Raw genomic sequence first — 21747 nt, forward strand, 5'->3', positions numbered from 1 at the left:
CTAGACAAGGCTGCCCACTCTCTCCCTATGTATTCAATATAGTACTTGAAGTTCTAGCTAGAGCAATTAGACAACAAAAGGAAGTCAAAAGGATAGAAATTGGAAAGTATACAATATGATATGATTGTATACTTAAGTGACCCCAAGCATTCCATCAGAGAACTTCTAAACCTGATAAACAACTTCAGCAAAGTGGCTAAATATAAAATTAACTCAAACAAATCAGTAGCCTTCCTCTACTCAAAAGGATAGACATGCTGAGAAAGAAATTAGGGAAATGACACCCTTCACAATAGTCACAAATAATATTACATACCTTGGTGTGACTCTAACCAAGCAAGTGAAAGATCTGTATGATAAGAACTTCAAGTCTCTGAAGAAAGAAATTGAAGATCTCAGAAGATGGAAAGATCTCCTATGCTCATGGATTGGCAGGATTAATATAGTAAAAATGGACATCTTGCCGAAAGCAATCTACAGATTCAATGCAATCCCCATCAAAATTACAACTCGATTCTTTATAGAGTTTGAAAGAGCAATCTGCAAATTCATATGGAATAACAAAAAAACCCAGGATAGCAAAAACTATTCTCAACAATAAAAGAACTTCTGGGGGAATCACCATCCCTGACCTCAAACTGTATTACAGAGCAATAGTGATAAAACAAACAAAGAGAAAAACAAAACAAAAACCCTCAAAATAAAAAACAAAAACAAAGAAAAAAACAAAACAAAAACAACCCTGTGAGGAGCGGGTGTGGCGGCAGTCCCAAAGGCACCAGGGACTGCAGCTAAGTCGTATGACTTGCACCTGACTTCCTCATATAAGCCACATCTTGAGAGCTGCACAGGTGTACCAGGATACTGGTGAATCCATTTTGATGGAGATATGCCCCTGCTGCCCTAATTAGCTGAAGCTGCTTGCCTGGTGAGGTGGTGTGGCCTGTTGTGCGTGGATGGGAACTGAGTATAAAAGAGTGAGAGGCCCAGGGTTCGGGGGAGATATAAACAAGGGAGATATAGAGAAAGAAGAAACAGGACTGAATAAACGTGTGCAGAAGGATCCTGTTGTAGCATCGTTCTTCCTGGCCAGTTGAGCGCGCACAAGAAGTGGTGCCAAAAACCGGGGAAAAGAAACATCTTCAGGCACGAGCGAAGACCCCCTGCTACAGGGAGAATTCAGAACTACATCATGGGGAAGGAGTGGTTAATAAAGGTTCCCGTAAAACAGACTGTTGAGAAGGATCCGGCGTGGATTCAGAACTCTTCAGCTGGGGAACGGTACTGATGAAGAGAAAGAAGAAAGATGAAGACTGAATAAACTGCTGTTAGAAGGACTGGTGGTCGTGTCGTTCTTGCTGGTCGAGAGCGGACGCGAATTGGACGCGACAATTGGTGGCCCGTACGGGGAACCGACTCCCCCACCGAGTTCAGAACTTTCAGCAGTCAGTGGTTGTCGGCAGGGTAAGTTCATGGTAAGTGAAACTTACGACCCTAGGAGTTTGGGAAGGACCTCGGATAGAATAGAGGCGAATATAAAGTTGCCAGGAAGCAGGCACAAAGTAAAAGTGAAACCATGGGAACAAGTTAAGGTTCCTGGCTTTGGGACAAGTTAAGGAACTATGATAACCTCAGTGTAGTGATCAATAGATCCTCGCTGTGTAGTTATGCTTTTTTCTCCCATTGACCCTTTGTGGGTAGGTCTGATAGTTTTGGTCTTGTTTGTTCTGATATATGGACTCTGTTACTGTTTGAAACTGTGTGTAGAGGCAGTCAAGACAGGTCAGAAAATCCTTATAGAGCAATAAGAGAGTATGTCGGAAGAGGAGAAGGGCTTACAAAGAAAAAGGAAAAAGAAAGACACAGTGTTATCAGGTGGACAGAAAGGACAAAATAAAAGAGCCGAGGCGGAGGAGGAAGGCGAATTAGCTTCTGCGCTTCCTCCCTATGCCTCCTCAGCAGCCACCTATAGGTGGACCTTCTGTCCGGAGGTCTGGAGAGAGGTTAGATTCTCCTTGCTGGGATGTCCTATTTTCACTGTCCAAGCAGGGCAGAGAGATCATGAGCCTCTGGATTTCAAAGTAATCAGGAATTTTGTTGAGTCCGTGCAGACGTACAGCTTAACTGTCTCCTATACTGTGGCTCAAGTAGAGGCCTTGAAAAGACACTGCATGACACAGTCAGATTGGGCAGGCTTGGTGAAGGCATGCCTTTCACCTGGGCAGTATTTAGATTGGAAAGCCTTCCTTATTGAATTTGCAAATGAACAGGCAGCTGCTAATGCTGTTGCAGGAAATCCAGCATGGGATAGGGATATGCTGCTTGGTCAAGGTCGATTTGCACAACAACAAACAGGATATCCAGTGCAAGTGTTTGAGCAGGTGAATCAGATTTCCAAAAGGGCGTGGAAATCATTGCCTATCAGAGGGCAAGTTAGTGAAAACTTGACTCTCGTATTGACTCCCCAGATGGACACACAAGTGATTGAGGTTATGGTCTCATCACCACGAGGTATTGTGTCCATCTCCCCTGGGGATCGAGTAGCTCCGGTGTTGATGTGGGCGAGAGGGTCTGTTTGTGTGTTTCCACAGGACCAGACGGAACCTCTTTGGGTGCCGGAGAGGTTGGTGAGACGCTGCAAGAATGAGGCTCCTGATCCAGTTGCCCCTGTGGATGTGGTGGATGGTCCCACAAGCACAAAGGATGGAGCCGAGATGGGAGATCCTTTCAGTGTTCCAGAAGCCGATACCAGCTCGACATGACATTCAAAATTTTCCACGCTTTTTGATCCCTGAATTCCCCTTAAAGAGATAGCCCCTCTGGCTATCTATCCCTTGCTTCAGGGAAGATGAGCGGGGATGAGAGCCCTGGGATGTATGCTTGTTATAGTGTGTGTGTCGTGTGTTTGGCATATGTGTTAGGTGCAGAGTGTGCGGGCCCGCACTTTCGCCATGGTAGCATAGGCTTTTGCTGCAGTGGAGGCGGGACAATCTCCTCAGATTCGGTTTGCCGCTCTAAAAGAAATAATGCTGCGTTATGCCGTGGGGTGCGAGGCTAAGCACTGCACAGAGGATAGCTTGCTTTTGGCATCCTGTGGAAGGCACGTCTGATTGCATGAAGGTTCAGTGTCCTAGTTCCCTTCCCCCAGGAAAAACGACACCGACACGGGAGCTGGCCAAGACCTCTCTGGGTGATGAGCCCAAGGGATGGTTTTGTGTAGGGCCCCTATGCTTGCACACTGGGGATCAGACCTCTACCTTCACCCATGAGGCTTGCTTGCAGCAATCAAGATCTGGCCATAGATTAATCAACATCCTGGCCTTTTGATGCACCTGCCGCAAGCAAAACACAATCTCCCCAGGTGTGGCTTGGCATGATAGAGAGGTAGTCAGTGATAAGACTCCCTGGGCATGTCACCAACCTAAGACAGGGATCAAACCAATGCTGTTTGTCTCCCAAGGACGGGTAAGGGGAATGGCTGCGGGGGGCTATCTACAGACATTCTCTCTGCCAAAAAAAGAAAAAAGGGGGAGATGTGAGGAGCGGGTGTGGCGGCAGTCCCAAAGGCGCCAGGGACTGCAGCTAAGTCATATGACTTGCACCTGACTTCCTCATATAAGCCACAAACATCTTGAGAGCTGCACAGGTGTACCAGGATACTGGTGAATCCATTTTGATGGAGATATGCCCCTGCTGCCCTAATTAGTGGAAGCTGCTTGCCTGGTAAGGTGTCGTGGCCTGCTGTGCGTGGATGGGAACTGAGTATAAAAGAGTGAGAGGCCCAGGGTTCAGGGAGATATAAACAAGGGAGATATAGAGAAAGAAGAAACAGGACTGAATAAACGTGTGCAAAAGGATCCTGTTGTAGCGTCGTTCTTCCTGGCCAGTTGAGCACGCGCAAGACAACCCTGTATGATATTGGTACAGAGACAGGCAGGCAGATCAATGGAACAGAATTGAAGACCCAGAAATGAACCCACACACCTATGTTCACTTGATCTTTGACAAAGGTCCTAAAAACACCCAGTGGAAAAAAATTTTCAACAAATGGTGCTGGCTCAACTGGCAGTCAGCATGTAGAAGAATGCACATTGATCCATTCTTATCTCTTTGTTCAAAGCTCAAGTCCTAGTGGATCAAAAACCTCCACATAAATCCAGATACACTGAAAGTAATAGAAGAGAAAGTGGAGAAAAGCCTCAAACACATGGGCACAGGGGGAAAGTTCCTGAACAGAACACCAATGGCTTATCTAAGATCAAGAATCAGCAAATAGGACCTCATAAAATTGCAAAGCTTCTGTAAGGCAAAGGATACTGTCAGTCAACAGTTTGGGGAAAGATCTTTACCAATCCTAAATTTGATAGAGGGCTAATATCCAATATATACAAAAAATTCAAGAACTTAGACTCCAGAGAACCAAGTAACCCTATCAAAAAAATGGAGAACAGGGCTGGCTAAACAGAGAATTCTCAACTGAGGAAACTTGAATGGCAGAGAAGCATCTAAAAAAATGTTTGAAATCCTTAGTCATCAGGGAAATGCAAGTTAAAAAAAAAAAACCACTGAAAATCCATCTTGCTCCAGTCAGAATGGTCAAAAACTCAGATGACAGCAGGTGCTGGTGAGGGTGTGGAGAAAGAGGAACACTCCTTCATTGCTGGTAGGATTGCAAACTGGTATATCAGAAAATTGGACATAGTACTACCTGAGATCTCAGCTATAAGACACCTGGGCTTATACCCAGAAGATGCTCCAACATGTAATAAGGACACATACTCCACTATGTTCATAGAAGCCTTATTTATAATAGCCAGAAGCTGGAAAGAATTCAGATGTCCCTCAACAGAGGAATGGATACAGAAAATGTGGTACATTTATACAATGGAATACTACTCAGCTATTAAAAAACAATGACTTTACGAAATTCTTAGGGAAATTGATGGATCTAGAAAATATCATACCGAGTGAGGTAACTCAGTCACAAAAGAACACACATGGTAATTACTCAGTGATAAGTGGGTATTAGGCAGAGCATGGAATACCCATGAAACAACTCACGGAGCACGTGAAGCTCAAGAAGGAAGAGCAAAGAGTGGATGCTTCAGTCCTTCTTAGAAGGGGGAACAAAATAATCAAGGAAAGTAGAGGGCGGGAGGGACTTGGGAGGAAGGGGGGAGAGGAACAGAATTAGGTATAGGAAAAGATGGAGGAGATGTACAGAGGGTCAGGAAATTGAACAGAGGTATATAGCAATGAGGGATGGGAAACTCGGGGTAGCAACCAGAAAGTCCCAGATGCCAGGAAAGCAAGAGCCTTCCAGTACCCCCATGGGGATGACATTAGCTGAAGTACCCCACAAAAGGGAGGGATAACCTGTGGAGACCATATGCGGAGGTTAGGCATGGCTTCCCTGTTGAGGAATGGGGCTACCCACCCATCTCCAAAATTTTAACCCAGAATTGTTCCTATCTAAAGGAAATACAGTGACAAAGAGTAGAACAGAGATTGAAGGAAATGACATCCAGAGACTGTCCCACCTGGGGATCCATCCCACATGCGGACATCAAACCCAGATACTAGAGCAGTTGTCAAAATGTGCTTGCTAGCAGGATCCTGATACAGCTGTCTCCCAAGAGGCTCTGCCAGATCCTGACCAATACAGATGTGGATGCTTGCAGCCAAACATTGGACTGAGCACAGGGACCCCAGTGGAGGAATTAGAGGGAGGACTGAAGGAGCTGAATGGGTCTTATCTGACATCAATGGGAGGGGAGGCCCTTGGTCCTGTGAAGGCTTGATGCCCCAGTGTAGAGGAATGCTAGGGTGGTGAGGTGAGACTGGAGTGGGTAGGTGGGTGGGGGAGCACCCTCATAGAAGTAGGGTAAGGGGGAATGTGATAAGGGGTTTGCAGAGGGGAAACCAGGAAGGGGATAACAGTTGAAATGTAAACAGAATAAATATCCAATTAAAAAAATAAAATCAATATGAGCTATTACTTGTCAACTGTTGACTTTTTTCCTGAGTAAATATAGCCCCATTCAGAAAGTCTTTTCCTACGCCTTTTTTTTGGGGGGGGGGGGTAGGGAACAGCTTATGCTTTCCTTTCCTCTATTTTTAAATAAAATTTTATTAGATATTTTCTTTATTTACATTTCAAATTTTATCCCCTTTCCCCATTTCCCCTCTGAAAACCTCCCTATTCCACCCCCCTGCCCCTGCTCACTAACCTACCCACTCTCGTTCCCCTGTCCTGGGATTCCCCTACACTGGGGCATCGAGCCTTCACAAGACCAAGGGCCTCTCCTGTCATTGATGTCCCACAAGACCATCCTCTGCTACATATGCAGCTAGAGCCATGAGTCCCACCATGTGTTTTCTTTGGTTGGCGGTTTAGTCCCTGGGAGCTCTGGGGGTACTGGTTAGTTCATACTGTTGTTCCTTCTATGGGGCTGCAAACCCCTTCAGCTCCTTGGGTCCTTTCTTTAGCTCTTTCATAGGGGATTTTTTTCTTGACTTTTCAGTTTTCATCTACTGTTGATTCACATTAATTGACTGGCTCTCAGGTGTTTCCCTTCTGCCTTATATACATTCCCCAGTCAGAGTTCATGCAATCACTCTGCTTTCGCTGGTTTGCTAGGTCTCATGGGACTAAATCTAGTGGTTGGTTTTTAGGTCCCACCCCACTTGGTCCTTTAGCTCCATTTGACAGCATGGCTCACATTTCCCATCTGCAAACACCTTCCTTTCCATGACGGCCCCTGCTCCTGCTCCTTTCCTACTTTCTCCATCCTTCTTTTTGGCTTCTTTCCATCCATCATCCTGATCTAAAGGTTACACACATTGCTCCCTCTGCTGGGAACACTCTCCTCTCATGGGACCTCTGACCTGTTGTCTCCTCATCTCTATCACACAGATCTTTGCTGGGGTACATTTTCTGTGGTCTTGAGAAATGCAGCCCTTCCCTAGTCCTAACTGTGCCATGATCTGCCATGCTTACATGTGCACAGATGTTACTCCAGAGGGGTTCCCCTTATTTGTTCATCTTTTCTCTCTATTGCAGGATGGAAAGTCAATGCAGTGATGATGTGTGCACCACTTCAATGTTTTGTTCTGGTATCTAGAACTTTGTTTCAGGGCCTGTGCCTCTCCCATCAGGATGAGAAGGAGAATAATGTAATAAACATTTAACAAACTATTTCTGACAATTCTAAGTGTTTAGAGTCAAAGGGATTGTAGACACAAGCACTCAGAGGCATGCAGGCTAACTTTCATTTCTCTAGGGGGATGTTTAAGAGCAGAGCAAAGTAATATACAAAACTATGCATAGTGACAGAATCCTGAGGATCATTTTGAGCCAAATGCCAATCTTCTTAAAATAGTAAATGGTAAGAATGACTCAGGTAATATCCTAACAGATATTACATGGAAGGACTCATAGAGCATAAGATAAAATATTTTCTATGTTTTATTTTGAATGATATTCTACAATGCTCATAAGAGGACAGGACAATCAAGGTATTTTTAAATTTATCCTTCTTTATACCTAGGTAGTATTTGTAAAATATTCTATAAACTCCGGAAATGTTAGTAAGATGTAGTGATGTTTTCCTCATGAATTCTCACCTTGTTAGTCCCTATAACCTATTACAATATTAAAGATTTAAATAAGAATGAGGTAAAACAAAATAAGTCTCATGGGAAACTAATTCATCTGGCGTTGCCTTAAAGGGCTTGCCAAGTTTGTGTATATATAGAAATATCTACTTTGTCTTTCAATTTTTTTCCTTGCCACGTAGTGTGACCTTGCTGCCAATTTAAATAAAAGAGTGACTTAAGAAGGGTCTGTCTTGGCTTGTAGTTTAAAAGAGATTAATACTCGAGCACAGAGAGGAACCCCTGGCAGCAATATCATGGTGCAGGGGTGTGCAGATGGGGCTCCTCACAGCCTCAGATGTCAGTGGAACAGGAAGCAGAATGCAGACAAGAAAGTATGGTGGGCCAGCTCTCAGTGACCCACTTCCATTAGTGAAGTCCCATGTCCCACAGTGTTCCACAACTTTCCCACACAGTACCACCAGCTGGGCATCCAGTGTCCAAACAAGAGATCTCAATGTGGATACTTACACAGCTACAGTGTCAACGGCTCAAAATAATTTCTGTGACAGCAGGGGGAGGCACTGTTGTCAGCATTGTAAACATGAACAGATCAATATTCAGAGAATAACCAGTCACAGGGATTACAATAATCCCCACAACTTGTCTCATTTCTTTCTTTCTCTATTCAAGGCATTTTCATAATGTATGGGAAGAGTAGAGAAATGAAACCAAACGTTTGAAGCAAGAAGACCCCTCTGTCTTCTCTTGGCATCGATGGGTTAAATATTAACAAAATCTTTCTCCTCTTAATCTTGCTTTGCATGTGTTCTCCTTTAGCTTTTCTTGCTTGAAAGGCAAACATGAACCATTAAGGTCAATTATGTATGTGACTCAAAACAGACAGGCTCTGTGAGTCAATTTTGGTGTTGGAGATGTTAAAGCTAGGCGATTGAACCATTTGTTTTGGCTCTTGGGTAGGCATTTGGCACTAGAAATGCACATTTGAATTTTCTAGGAAGAAAAAAGACAAGTGTTTCTTCTGTATTAGTTCTAAGATTGTTCTTTTCATATTTGTTAAGGGCCCACTAGCAGTCATTGTGATTTTAAAAAAGTGGTAACACCATTCCCAGCTGGTATTTTGCAGGGATAGATTGTTGTATCCAGGTTAGAATCCCTTGATGATGAATGCTAAGTTGGAGGAACTTGAAAGGACACAATGGTTTTCAATGTAAGAGGAGTATCATATTCTCTCAACTTATCCTCTCTTCTGTAATCCTAGACCATTCCTAGGTCTGATAGCATATAAAGAAGGTGGGTAAAAAGACAATACCCAAATGTGTTCATCCCTTGCTATACTTCTATGCTCCCCTTCCCTAGCACTTTCTTTACGGCCTCTTTGACATCTTTGTTTCTCAGAGTGTAGATCAGGGGGTTAACACTAGGAGTGACAATGGTGTAGAAAAGAGTGAGAAACTTGCCCTGGTCTTGGGAGTAAGTGTTTGCCGGCTGGAGGTACATGTATATGATGGTACCGTAGAAGAGAGAGACAACGATTAAGTGGGAGCTGCAAGTGTTGAAGGCTTTCCGTCGCCCAGCAGCTGACTTGATCCTAAACACTGCTCGGGCAATGTAACCATAGGAGATAAGGATGAGGATGAGCGGTGCCAAGATGATAAAAATCGCCAACGCAAAAGCCAGTGCTTCCAAGGCCATAGTGTCCACACAGGCCATGCCAATCAGGGCCGGCATCTCACAGAGAAAGTGGTCCACCCGCCTGTGTCCACAGCGGGGCAACATCAACGTCTGGGGTGCCATGATGAGAGAATTGCCAAAGCCGCTCAACCATGCCACTGAAGCCAGCTGCCCGCAGAGACGAGGATGCATGATGACGGTGTAGTGCAGGGGCTTGCAGACAGCCGCGTAGCGGTCATATGCCATAACAGCCAGGAGGACACATTCTACCCCTCCCAGGGCTAAGACAAAGTACAGTTGGATAGCACAACCCACATAGCTGATGGTCTTGTCTGGACCCCAGAGGTTGTAGAGCATCTGTGGGATGGAACCCGTGGTAAAACACATGTCCAGGAATGAGAGGTTGGCCAGAAAGAAATACATGGGTGTGTGCAGCCGGGAATCCAGAGCTGAAAGCAAGATGATGGTCATGTTGCCAAGAAGAGTGAGCAGATAAAAGGAGAGAACTACCACAAAGAGGATAAGTTCTAGGTGAGGACGGTCAGAGAAGCCCACCAGGATGAAGCCTTCAAAAGAACTCGTGTTTTCCTTTTCCATCACTTGCAACCACATGCTACCTAGGAGGAGAAAGACTAGTGTTGGTGAGGACTACAGATGTGATTTCTTTTCTTTTTTTCTTTTCTTTTCTTTTCTTTTCTTTTCTTTTCTTTCCTTTTCTTTCCTTTTCTTTCCCTTTCCCCTTTCCCTTTTCCCCTTTCCCTTCTTTCCCTTTCCCTTCTTTCCCTTTCCCTTCTTTCCCTTTCCCTTCTTTCCCTTTCCCTTCTTTCCCTTTCCCTTCTTTCCCTTTCCCTTTCCCTTTCCCTTTCCCTTTCCCTTTCCCTTTCCCTTTCCCTTTCCCTTTCCCTTTTCCTTTCCTTTCCTTTTCTCTTCTTTTTCTCTTCTTTTTTCCTTTTTTTGTTTGTTTGGTTTTCGAGACAGGGATTCTCTGTGTAACCCTGGCTGTCCTGGAACTCACTCTGTAGCCCAGGCTGGCCTTGAACTCAGAGATCTGCCTGTCTCTGCCTTCCAAGTTCTGGGATTGAAGGTGTACATAGTAAAACCGTACCTTTTCAGAAATGCTAGCTATCTGACCTAAAGTTCCAATAGGCAATGATCTAAATCATTTGGTCTGAAGAGTATCCCATTTGAGGTTTTAAAGCTCCAGCTTGTGGTGCTTTGTCAACATTTTAAATCACTGTTTTTCATCATCAGGCTGTAAAACCTTATTTACAAAAGGTTATTGATGCCAAACATGGCAGCACATGCTTGTTACCTTAGCAATCCAGAGGCAGACACAGGCGGATGGGGAGTTCAGAGCCAGTGATCTGGAGGCAAGACTAAGCTACGGAAAAACCTATCTGCAAAAAAGTCTGATTCTTTGTAAAGAAATCAACACTCAAAAAAAAAAATGCTATCACTTTTAAAAATGGGGAAATACCAAATGTCCTAGTAGTCTATACCCCATGGAGAGGCTAAGGGCTTGTCCATAGGTCAGAGACACAGACTTCCTTACAGGTGAAATATTTTTCTGAAAACTGTCTCATTACTCCTGAGAAGTCTAGAATCCCATCCAACCCCAAGAGGGTAGAAGTGACCCAGCAACATGGTGGAAAGAAGCTATCTCGTCTTTAGCATCTATACCTGCTAGTCCCATCCATCCTGCTGACTGAAAAGTGACCTTAATACCCTGTCAGACAAGATAACAACTAGTGTACATCACTACTTCAGCATTCTCTGTCCTGCTTTACTGCCATGATAAAATTATAGCGTATGTCGCTATGGTGTGGGGCCAGGTGACTCATACTGGGAAAGCTTCCCCACAAAGATTAAAAGGACAAGAAAAGCCCCAGAGTCCATCTTAACTGAGTGAATACTGAGCACCCACCCACTTGGCAGCCCTTCTCTCCTCTTATGCTCTATACTCACACTTAGTCCTGCTTCTAGGGGATCTATACTGAATATTTTCTTTATCTGTCCTTATTTCATAGCACTAGAAGATTTTGTAGCCTCCACAGTACTTTACACTCTCAAGTTTTGGCTGTGGTTTTATGTCTTAGGGCAAATGCCCTGTGTAATACAAATTAACCAATATTTTTTTTCATATTTTTCTAAGTAGTTTGTAAAAAGTCATAGGACTGTGACTTTTATTAGAAACCAATATAGTCATTGCGTACACTAGAACACAAAAATATTTTGTCTACTAAACATTGACATATACTGGAAATGAAATGTTATCAAACTTATAGCCTGGTAGAGGCTGCAATGAGTTTCTCCAGTTGTAATCGGTTGATATGATAATTTCAATAAACTCTAGATAGACAGACAGTGCCTTGACAGTTGAGAGCCAATGATTAGGTTGAAGCCAGCAAGGCTTTTCTGCTTCCTCTTATAAAACAGAAATTTAGAGCATTACAAATAAACTCAGGGGTGGAGTGGGTGGGTGAGATCCATGGATACCACCTGATAAAGGGAAAAGTGCATCAAATTCTGAGATTCAGAGTGTGCATCATTGTTAAATAGCTATAAACGTGGCCACAAGGGAATAGCAGTTACTTCTGAATGGTAGAATGCATGTGGTTTTTTTTTTTCTGTTAGTCTTTGAAAATTCTTTTCACATTGAAAACATCTTAAAATAAAACAGAAAAAAATTATGAGTTACATACCACTTAAATATTGATGGGACTAATAACACTTAGTTCTCTTGAACTGGGCATAATGTTAACTATTGAATATAGTCTAGCTCACTTCATTTTCTCATTCACGCCAAGAGATCAATAGTTTGATTATTCAACAGTACTGATTAAGCCAATCAAGTCAAATAAGCAGTCTTGACTCATATAGCTAGTACCTACTAGATCAACTGCAGTTTTATCTTATAATCAACCTGTCAGTATGGTCTCTAATCATAAACACAGAAATCATACTAAATATGCTCACAAAACTTGAATAGTAATGTTGAGACTTCATCCTATGTGTTTTGACTTATTGCATCGTATTTAATAGTCATGTTTTTTAAATCCAGTAGAGCAAGTAGCTATTCTGGCAGAAGTAGCAAAAAGTTTTTGTTCAGGAAATGAGAAACAGATTTGCCTGTTGTGTTAGCACTGAGACTGTGCACCCAGCACTTCATAGAATAAGCCTAATGAAGCCTTGGATATTGGGAGAAGCGAATGTGATTGGCACTGACTTTGTTCCATGACTACTGTCCCTAGAATTTTCCTATGATATTCAAAGACATGCATGAGTGTTTATTGGTTACAAAATAGAACATAAACCCTAATTCTTTCCTTTTCCTTGCTTTTTAAATCAACCAGGGATCATCCAAATATGATTATTGCCATCAATGTTCCATTCTAATTCATTGACCCAGGCACTTCTGCTTTTTACACAGCCCTTCCCTAGGGGAGGATTGCTTCCTTACATATCAGACTTTAAACATCAAATGACTACATCTTTTATTGGTCTAAAATGTCACTCTGTGTGTGTGTGTGTGTGTGTGTGTGTGTGTGTGTGTGCATCATTATCTGCACCTAAATGAATGACTTCTACATAGGGATATGACATTCCTTCACAAGGGCCATTACATTAGCTATTTAGCTTTAGTAATGCAGAATTTAATTCTTTGCCAGAGATTTGAAAAATAGTACAAATATTTACATGTTGTGCGATTTCTGGATCCCTGACCAGGTTAATTTAAATTTTATATATTTTTAAAAAGAATATTTCAAATATTATTCTAATATCAGGTGCTATCTAATTACCTTGGCAGGTACCAGCATGGAGTGTATTGCTTAGATGATTCAGAGGAGTGAATTAAAAAGTCCCAGAGTTAAGAGTGCTTCAAACTAATCCAGAGTTAAGGTGTTCCAGAGTATGTATGTACGTATGTATGCAGTGGCTGCAAAGTCATAAGACCCAATGAGAACATCTTGTGTTGCTTTTATGGATTCTCTGTGCTGAAGTTCAAAGTCACAGAGTCACTCAGTACTCCTTACTGGGAGTCTCACATGATACAGGGTTATAATCAGCATCTTTATCCCTAGGGTTTTTCTAATTCAGTAGATTGTGATATATTTATTCTACATTTATCCTGGGGAGAAAAACTCCAGTAAAGTACTCATAAATCTCTCTCCAGTCTCCACACAGAGCAAATTATATTTAGCCACACTTAAATATTTAATCAAGTCTCTGGAAATAAACATCAAATTTAGACTGATCTGATCACAGCCTGAGGTTCTCAAATATCAGGTCAATGGTAATTTAGAGGCCAGGGTCTCAGGATCAAAAACTTACCAAATTTAACAGCACCCTCCCAACAGCCATATCCAGAGCTCTTTCTTTTTCCTGGGACTTCACTTGGAAGCTGAGTGGAAGTACGGAGAGGAGAAAGGTGGCTTTAGGATGTCTGTAAGAAAGGAGCTAAATCAAGGACCAATAGGACCTAGTATAGTGGAATTGGCCTGGACGAACAAAGAATGTTATTGAGTACACTGGATTCACACTACCTATGCTGTAACATGATGCCCATCTACAGCCTCCCAGCTCCAAATGAGGAGCCAGAGAAAGCACAGCTTGCGAGGACTCTGATGATCACCAGCCTGGTTGGTGCTTGCGGATCTAAGCACTCATGTCTAACAAGCAAGAACATGGGTGTCTGAGATGATATAGAGTTGGTTACTCTATGAAGGATTCCTAATACTCCCACCCAAATTCCCTTAGCTAATTATTGCTAACAAGAAATGGGAGAGTGTATGGTCTCATAGGAAATACTGCTATTTCCAACTTTCTCAAATGATGTGTATGTGTGCAAGAGGGGGGGTGGAGAGAGGGAGAGAGGGAGAGAGGGAGAGAAGGAAAGAGAGGGAAAGAGAGGGAGAGAGAGAGAGAGAGAAAGAGAAAGAACACTACATCTTCCTGCAGGATGATGGAGTCTATTTTGATCAAGGCCAGTAACTGATAACAAGCATTGACCACAGGAAGTGACAACCCCATATTTGGTCCAGAATGGAATCTAGTACAGTGCTACATCCATGTGTCATTTTCCTCTTGTGATAATAACCTATACTGTTTGCTCAGTCATACATTAAAGAGGTACAGGTATTCAGGTATCCTCACCAAGTTATTTAGTTAAAATTTTATACAGTTTTAAGACCCATAGCAACAAGTTTAGTGAAATATTTTCTATTTAAAACATATCTATCAAAAAAGAGGATGAGGGACTAGAGAGATGGCTCAGTAGCTAAGAGCACTTACTGCTCTCCCAGAGGTTCTGAATTCAAATTCCAGCAACCACATGGTGGCTCGTAGCCATCTGTATGGGATCCAATGCCCTCTTCTGATGTGTCTGAAGACAACTATAGTGTACTCATATGTATAAAAATAATACAAAATATTTTAAAATAATTTTATTTCCACATTTGTAATTTGATATAAAATGACTTAAATTATCTCAAGAAATTTATGATCTGACCGGCAACTTCAATTCAGAACAAATTAACTCATTTGAGTGAAAAAGCAACACATAGCTATGTTAGCTCACTTGACTGTCTGTTAAGGCCACAAGGAAACAATACAGGAACAGATGCAAATTACAAGCATGTATTCTATACTTAGTTGTCAGTGACTTTTAAGGGAGATAAATTTCACATTTCTTCCCTGAATGTCAGAAATCTTAGTTGATATACAAGAGATAGCATGTGTAAGTCTGCATTGTACATTTCAGATATATTAAATTATAGCAGTCATTGTTAGTAACCTCTTAAAGTTTCTGATCATTTCTGGGTTCTTTTATCAAGTAGAAATAGAACAACATATGACTGTTACCATTCTAGGTGCTTTATTGTAAATATAAACATTATTAGAGTAGTATAATTTAACACTAGCACCACTAATTATACTAATGGGGATGGCCTACTTTGACTGGACACAGTGATGATATTATCATGTCTATTTTTATAAGCAGTGTATAGTGACTTTGTTGTCAGCCCAAACTGAATACAAAGCTGAGAGGTTACAAGCCACTCACAGACTTCTGCTTTGCAACTTAATTCTTGGTGCACGTGAGCCATTTCACACTTAGATCTACCTACTTGCTCATGATATCATCTCTTAACTTAGCATTTGCTTATGGAAACTAGGGAGAATAATCTAGAGAGTTTGATGCTCTTAAGAATGTTCTGAGATAATGAGTCTCTCTGAGAAATGAAGAAAATGAGCTCCATAGGGGCAGAAACAATGGAAGAAGAAAAATGGTTAGCTTGGGGGGTGCGGGTCAGAACAATCCTTTTTAATTTTTTTCCCACTTCACAGCTGTTTTGTTCACACTTAGGCTGCCATAGCCCATAACTCATTTCAAATACATTCCAGTTTATAATTGCTGGAATTTGTATAGCATGCAAAACTTGGTATGGAATAAAGCAATAACAATCTAAAGATTATGTGTTAACATACTAATACAATATAATGTTACATTGGAGAACATGCCAGAAAAGAGAGCAGAATCTATGTCAGTCATGTTCTCCTTCAAGCACAGCTGTATTCAAACACATTCTATTGTACTGCAACTTAGTTTCCACAGTAGCATTTGGGAAGAGCAGACATTACTAATGCAACTTTAATTATGTATAATCAGAAAAGCTCGTGTCAGGGACCCATTAGTTCTTTGAATTTTCTGTCTTAAATCTGCTTTTAATGCCTTGCTGTGATTTGTCTGGCCACTGAGTTTTAAAACATCACCCATCTTGTAGTCTTTCTCTAATTCATGCTCACTACGCTGCTAAATCCACTGTGGCATCTGCCTTCCAGAACTGACTTCTTTCTTTCACCCCTGGCAATGGGCTGCAACTCCACTGTCATAAGTGCTTCTTCATTTAAAAACATAATTTTAACTTTTTATTATTTGAGAAAGGGTCTCACTCTGTCATACAGGGTGGTCTCAAACTCATGGCAGTCTTTCTGCTTCAGTGTCCTGAGAGATGGGATTGCAAGTATGCACACTAGAGTCAGTTTCTTTTGTTGATTCTAGTGTCTCAATGCTTCTCATCATCCTTCACTCTGCTACAAAAAGACACCTTTAGAAACACAAGCATTATCCGCCCATATATAAAGTTCTGACATGGAAGTCCTTGTCAGAAATATGAGTTATTTTTAAACACTGATTTTTATTCAGAAAAAATTTACATTTTCAGCTTTATCTAAGAACTTTGAAAACAGCTTTGCGTGCGTGTGTGTAGCCTTCCTCGTTGTTTAAGACCATTTTCATGTGATTGTGTATAGTGCAGGAATAAACATGGCTGAGCACATATTTGTGGTATATGATGGCTAGTACTTTAGGCATATGCCAAGAAGTGGTACAGCTGGGCCACATGGGAAATTAACTTATGTTTTTAGATTTTTAAGCATTCTCCATACTGATTTCCACTGTGTATGTGACATTTGCAGTCCCACAATAATGAGGGCTCCCCTCCCCAGCATCCTACTCAAGTGTGAAGTCAGGTGTTTTCTTGACTTTGTCTATTCACACTAGGTTAAGGTGACATCTCAAATGATTTTATTTTGCATATATCTAATTGCTAAAGATGATGAACACTTATATCTGTTCCTTAGCCATTTTATTTCTTCTTTTGAAAATTCTTTGTTCAGACCCAGAGCCCATGATTTGAATGTGTTCTTTACTTTCTTTGACTATATTTTGAGTTTCTTATAAATTCTGGGTATTTATTCTTTGTCAGGAGTATAGCTGGCAAAGTTTATTCCCCACTCTGTGGACTTACTTTTCACTCAGTAACTTGGTGAATATTTCCTTAGCTCTGAGGGAGACTTTTAGTCGTATGGAAGTCCCTCTTATAAATTGTTGGCTTTAATTTCTGGGCAAATTTAGAATGTCCTTTTCAACAAACGTCTTGTAAGAACACTGCCTATGTTCTCCTCTAACATTTTCAATGTTTCAGGTTTCACATTTGATTCTTTGATCCACTTGGAGTTGATTTTGGTGTGGGGTGGTAGATGTGGATCTAATTTCATTCTTTCACATGTGAACATCCAGTTTTTCCAATGCCATTTGTTGAAAATGTTGTGTTCTCCCCCAGCATTTAAAGCATACTTAACATCTTTGTCAAGTATTAAATGGCTTAGTTATGTGTACTTATGTTTAGAATTTCTATTTTGTTCCATCAGTCTATATGTTTGTGCCTGTACCATACTGTTTTTATTACTGTAACTCTGGGCTATATCTTGAAATCTATGATAGAAATCCTTCCAGCATTGTTCTTTTTGCTCAGACCTTAGACTATTTGAAATCTTTTGCAGTTTCTGGTGAATTTTAGGACAGCATTTTTCTTTTTCTGTGAAGAATGAGATAGGTGGTGTTTGTTTGTTTGTTTTTAATTAGGATTGCCCTGAATCTGTAAGTTGCTTTTGGCAGAATGGTTATTTCACAATATTAATTCTACCATCTATGATACGGAGTGTCTTTCCATTCTCTAAGTGATTTCCTCAATGTCTTTCCTACAGATTTAATGTTTTCATTGGAGAGTTCTTTCATCTCCTTGGTTAGGTATTCTTAGATGGAATTAGAGAATATTATGTTGAATGAGGTGGTCCAGACCCATAAAGACAAGGATATATTTTCTCTCATTTGTGGTTCCCAGATGAGAGAAATGTGAGTATATGCCTTGAATAACTGCAGAAACCAGGGACATAAAAAGGTACCATGATGGAGTGGAAACAGGACAGGAGGGAGAATGGCCGCTAGAAAGGGCAATAGCAGGATACAAGTGATATGGAGGAGAGATGGAAAACCCAGGGTCAGAGGATTTAACTGTAGGACATCATTACAAGTGGAAGGTGGAAGTCTCAGGGGGTGCTCCCATTAAACAAAGAACTACAAGTAAATGAGGAACTCTGATGGAGAGAATTAGTTTTCCCCAGGAGTCTGGTCCCTAAATGGTTATCCAATATCAAGTAAGTTGTCATCCTTGAAATAGTGTATGTACAAGAAATGCTATACAGACTCAACATGTTGTATTTATATATTTATGAGAAATGGGCCATGAATTTATGAGACAGTGAGGGGTGTGGAACATGGGAAGAATTGGAAGGAGAAAAAATAAGTTTAGTTTTAAGAAGAAAACAAACTTTAAAACATGGGTTGTGAATTTTATAACTACTATAACACCAGTATGCATTTCTAAACATGTAAAACTGTGATATCACAACTTTAAAAACCATTTAAAACAGACAAAGAGATAAACAGACATTTCTAAAAAAGAAAACATAAAAATGGCCAATAGATTTCTCTCAAATTTATTGATCATCAGGGAAATCAAGTCAAAGCTACAGTGAGGTATCATGTCACCCCAAGAATGGGTGTTATAAAAAACAGTAAGACTGGTGTGCATGTAGGAAATAGTAGAAGCTGTTTCAGAACTCAGTTTAAGTAACAAAAACATTATACAAAACAGTTTTAAGGTCTCCAAGGAATAAAGATAGGGCTAACATAAAACCCAGAAGTTTCACTACTGGATATCCATCAGGGATATCCATCATTGCTCACTGTGACATTATTAATAGCACAAGAGATGGAAGCAACCAGAGTGCCCATCAAGTGATGAATGCTAAATAATATACTTCAGTATACAATTATTCAGCCATCAGAAAAAATGAAAGCCTTTCTGCAACAGATATAACTGGAGATCATTATGTTAAGTGAAATGACCCAAACACCTAAGGACCGGCAATGCACTGCCATGCTTCTGGAATACAAAACCCTGGCTTGAGAAAGCTAGAGTAGAACATTGGTTGGCAAGCACAAGCATGATCGATGGATGCTAGACTATGGTTAAATAGGGTAAGAGATTCTAGTGTGCTATCACATAGTAAGGTAACTGAAGGCAATATTTTCATGCTGTATATTTCAACAAACTAGAAGAAGGGCTCTTGAACGCTTTCATCACACACATTTGAGCTATGTCCAATTTGGTTTAAGCATTATTTAGTAAATATATTTTATAAAACACCACACATTATCACATTAATATGAAAAATATGTATTTTTGTACATTGGCTAAAATAAACTGAGTTTATGAAGTATATTTCTTCTGAATCTTTTGAATACAATGTTAATCTGGGTCTATTCACTGGACTTTAATAACATGAGGTAAGTTTTTGTACAAATAGAGTAATAATATGGTATATTTGCATGATAAGATGGTTAACTGTAATATAAATTATGCAGATAAATGAAATCAATAAGTCAGATAGTGCACTTGGTGTGTTTGTTCAAGTTAAATGCAAACCGATAAATTCTACCACTTCTAATAATTCTATCATCATGTAGTACTGATTAATGCTCGTACAGCTTTTAGAATTACATTGATTAGTCTGTTATTTGTATTAACTCTCCACGCTAAAAGCAAGGCAAATGGGGACAGGAGAAGGACTTCTTATGAAACCATGCTTTTTGTATGCATTGGGATATCACACTCAATTCACTAAAATCTACAACTATATACATGCCAATAATTTTTAAAAACTATTTGTTTCTTGGATCTGACCAAAAGGGGATGATTTTTCTTCCAACTTTGCCCCAATGGTTAATTCAGTGTGTGTGTGTGTGTGTGTGTGTGTGTGTGTGTGTGTGTGTGTGTGTGAGAGAGAGAGAGAGAGAGGGGGGGGGGAAATGGGAAGTGTATGTAGCTTGAAGAATTTTTAATGAAAATACGAGTGTGATCATGCAAAGAATAAGACTAACGTAGATGCTCACCAGTTCATCAAGATTAGAAAGGAACCTCAGCACTTAAGTTAAGCTCATGCTATTTAGAGGATAAGGGGCTCTATAGCCCTGCATGATAAGATGGTTCAATGTGTTGGATAACATCACTGACTGGTCACAAAACGTTAGATCTACAAATGGTCCTTATAACTTATGATACCTCAAATGGCAAAAGACATGATTGAGACTCTTTCTCAGAAGATGTGCTTTTATCATTTTAGCTTTTATGTATCTGTATGTCTATATGTATTTATGTCACATGTGTACAGGTGCTTGCAGAAGCCAGAAGAAGGTGTCAGATCCTTGGACCTGGAATCTCAGGTAGTTGTTAGTCACCCGATGCAATTCTAGGAATCAAAGTCATTGGGAAAATGACTGCGGACTGGACTCAGTCGGTTCCTCAATCTGCCGGGGAACCAGGGTTTCAGTACTCAGGTGGGCAAGGAGGTGGTGAAAGTGGCAAATGGACACTGACACAGAGAGAGTGCTGTATCTGAATGTAATGTCTCAAAGTGTGCATCAGACTTATAGTACAGAAGAAAACAAAGAAGTTAGGTGACACATCAGCTTGCATCAAGGTACACTGAAGTTATCTGACACAAAACAGAGAAATGCATACATAAAGACTGGCACGAACCAGGCAGTGGTTACAACTGAGATAAAAGGCGGCCCTTTTTAAAGTCAGCTATTAGGGAGCCAGGTGAGGATTTCACACCCTACTCACAATTTATGCTATTCTTCTGAGTCTTGTGAAAGCTTGCAGCAGGGGTTTCTGCTCTTACTAACCTTTTTGTGAATAATGCAATACTGTAGTTCTTCCTTAAAACCACAACCCTCCTTTTTCCTAGGCCATTGTAAATTCCTGCATATGGGAGTGACTGAGCTGTAATTCTAAGTTTACTTTGTAGAACTTTCCCTGAGATTTCTAGCTCTTACCCAGTAAACTGCAATGTCTGTTTTCTTTCACTGTCTATCAACACTGAAGGTATTAGGTCTGAATGAGTAGCATTACCTATAATATAACACTGACTATCGCAAGGACAAATCTGGACTACAATCTGTGCTATGAGATGTCAAGGCTCCAGGAGACAAGTTTCTGTGAAACTTTTTCCCTCAGGACTGCGGCCAAGCTTTTGGACTTGCCACGCAGACTTCACTGGAGTGGGTGTGGCAGGAAAACAGCAGGCATTTTCAATTGCTGAGTCATTTGCACTAGTTTTGTTTGAGTTATTATGATAAACACCATGGTCAAAAGAAACTTGGGGAGAAAGGGTTTATTTTAGTTTACACTTTCTGGTAACAGTCTGTCACCAAGCAGAAGTCAGGGCAGGAACTGAAGCAGAGACCATGAAGGAATGCTGCTTACTGGCTTGCTCTCTGACACATGCTTAACTTGCTTGCTCTTCTGCCACTCAGAGTGGACTGGTCCGTGCCAAGTCAATCATCAATATAGGTAATCTCTCAGACTGTGTTCAAGGCAAATTTGATCTGGGAAATTATTCAGTTGACTTTTCTCTTTCAAAGTGACTCTAGGTTTACATCAAATTCACAATAAAATCTAACCAGGACATCATTTCTGCAACCCCTAAATGAAAATCCTAAGAGGCAGCATTTATTGTTGATCATCCATATGGATTTCAGATGCC

General features: G+C 40.9%; 1 protein-coding gene across 2 annotated transcripts; it reads right to left on the reverse strand.

The window, feature by feature from the left end:
- Nucleotides 1-8949: 8949 nt before the first annotated feature.
- On the reverse strand, nt 8950-15105 carry Olfr1361 (olfactory receptor 1361). 2 transcript variants are annotated; one of them, XM_006516679.1, is made up of 2 exons: nt 15086-15105; nt 8950-9868 (listed from the first exon to the last, which is right to left on the reverse strand). In XM_006516679.1, the coding sequence occupies exons 1-2, from the start codon at nt 15103-15105 to the stop codon at nt 8950-8952; spliced, it is 939 nt and encodes a 312-aa protein (XP_006516742.1). The 2 variants fall into 2 exon arrangements, with proteins under 2 accessions (XP_006516742.1, NP_666752.1); NM_146541.2 differs by lacking the exon at nt 15086-15105 and having other exon boundaries at nt 8950-9903.
- Between the last annotated feature and the right edge of the window lie 6642 nt (nt 15106-21747).

Source organism: Mus musculus, chromosome 13, assembly GCF_000001635.26.
Source record: "Mus musculus strain C57BL/6J chromosome 13, GRCm38.p6 C57BL/6J".
Lineage (NCBI taxonomy): Eukaryota > Metazoa > Chordata > Mammalia > Rodentia > Muridae > Mus > Mus musculus.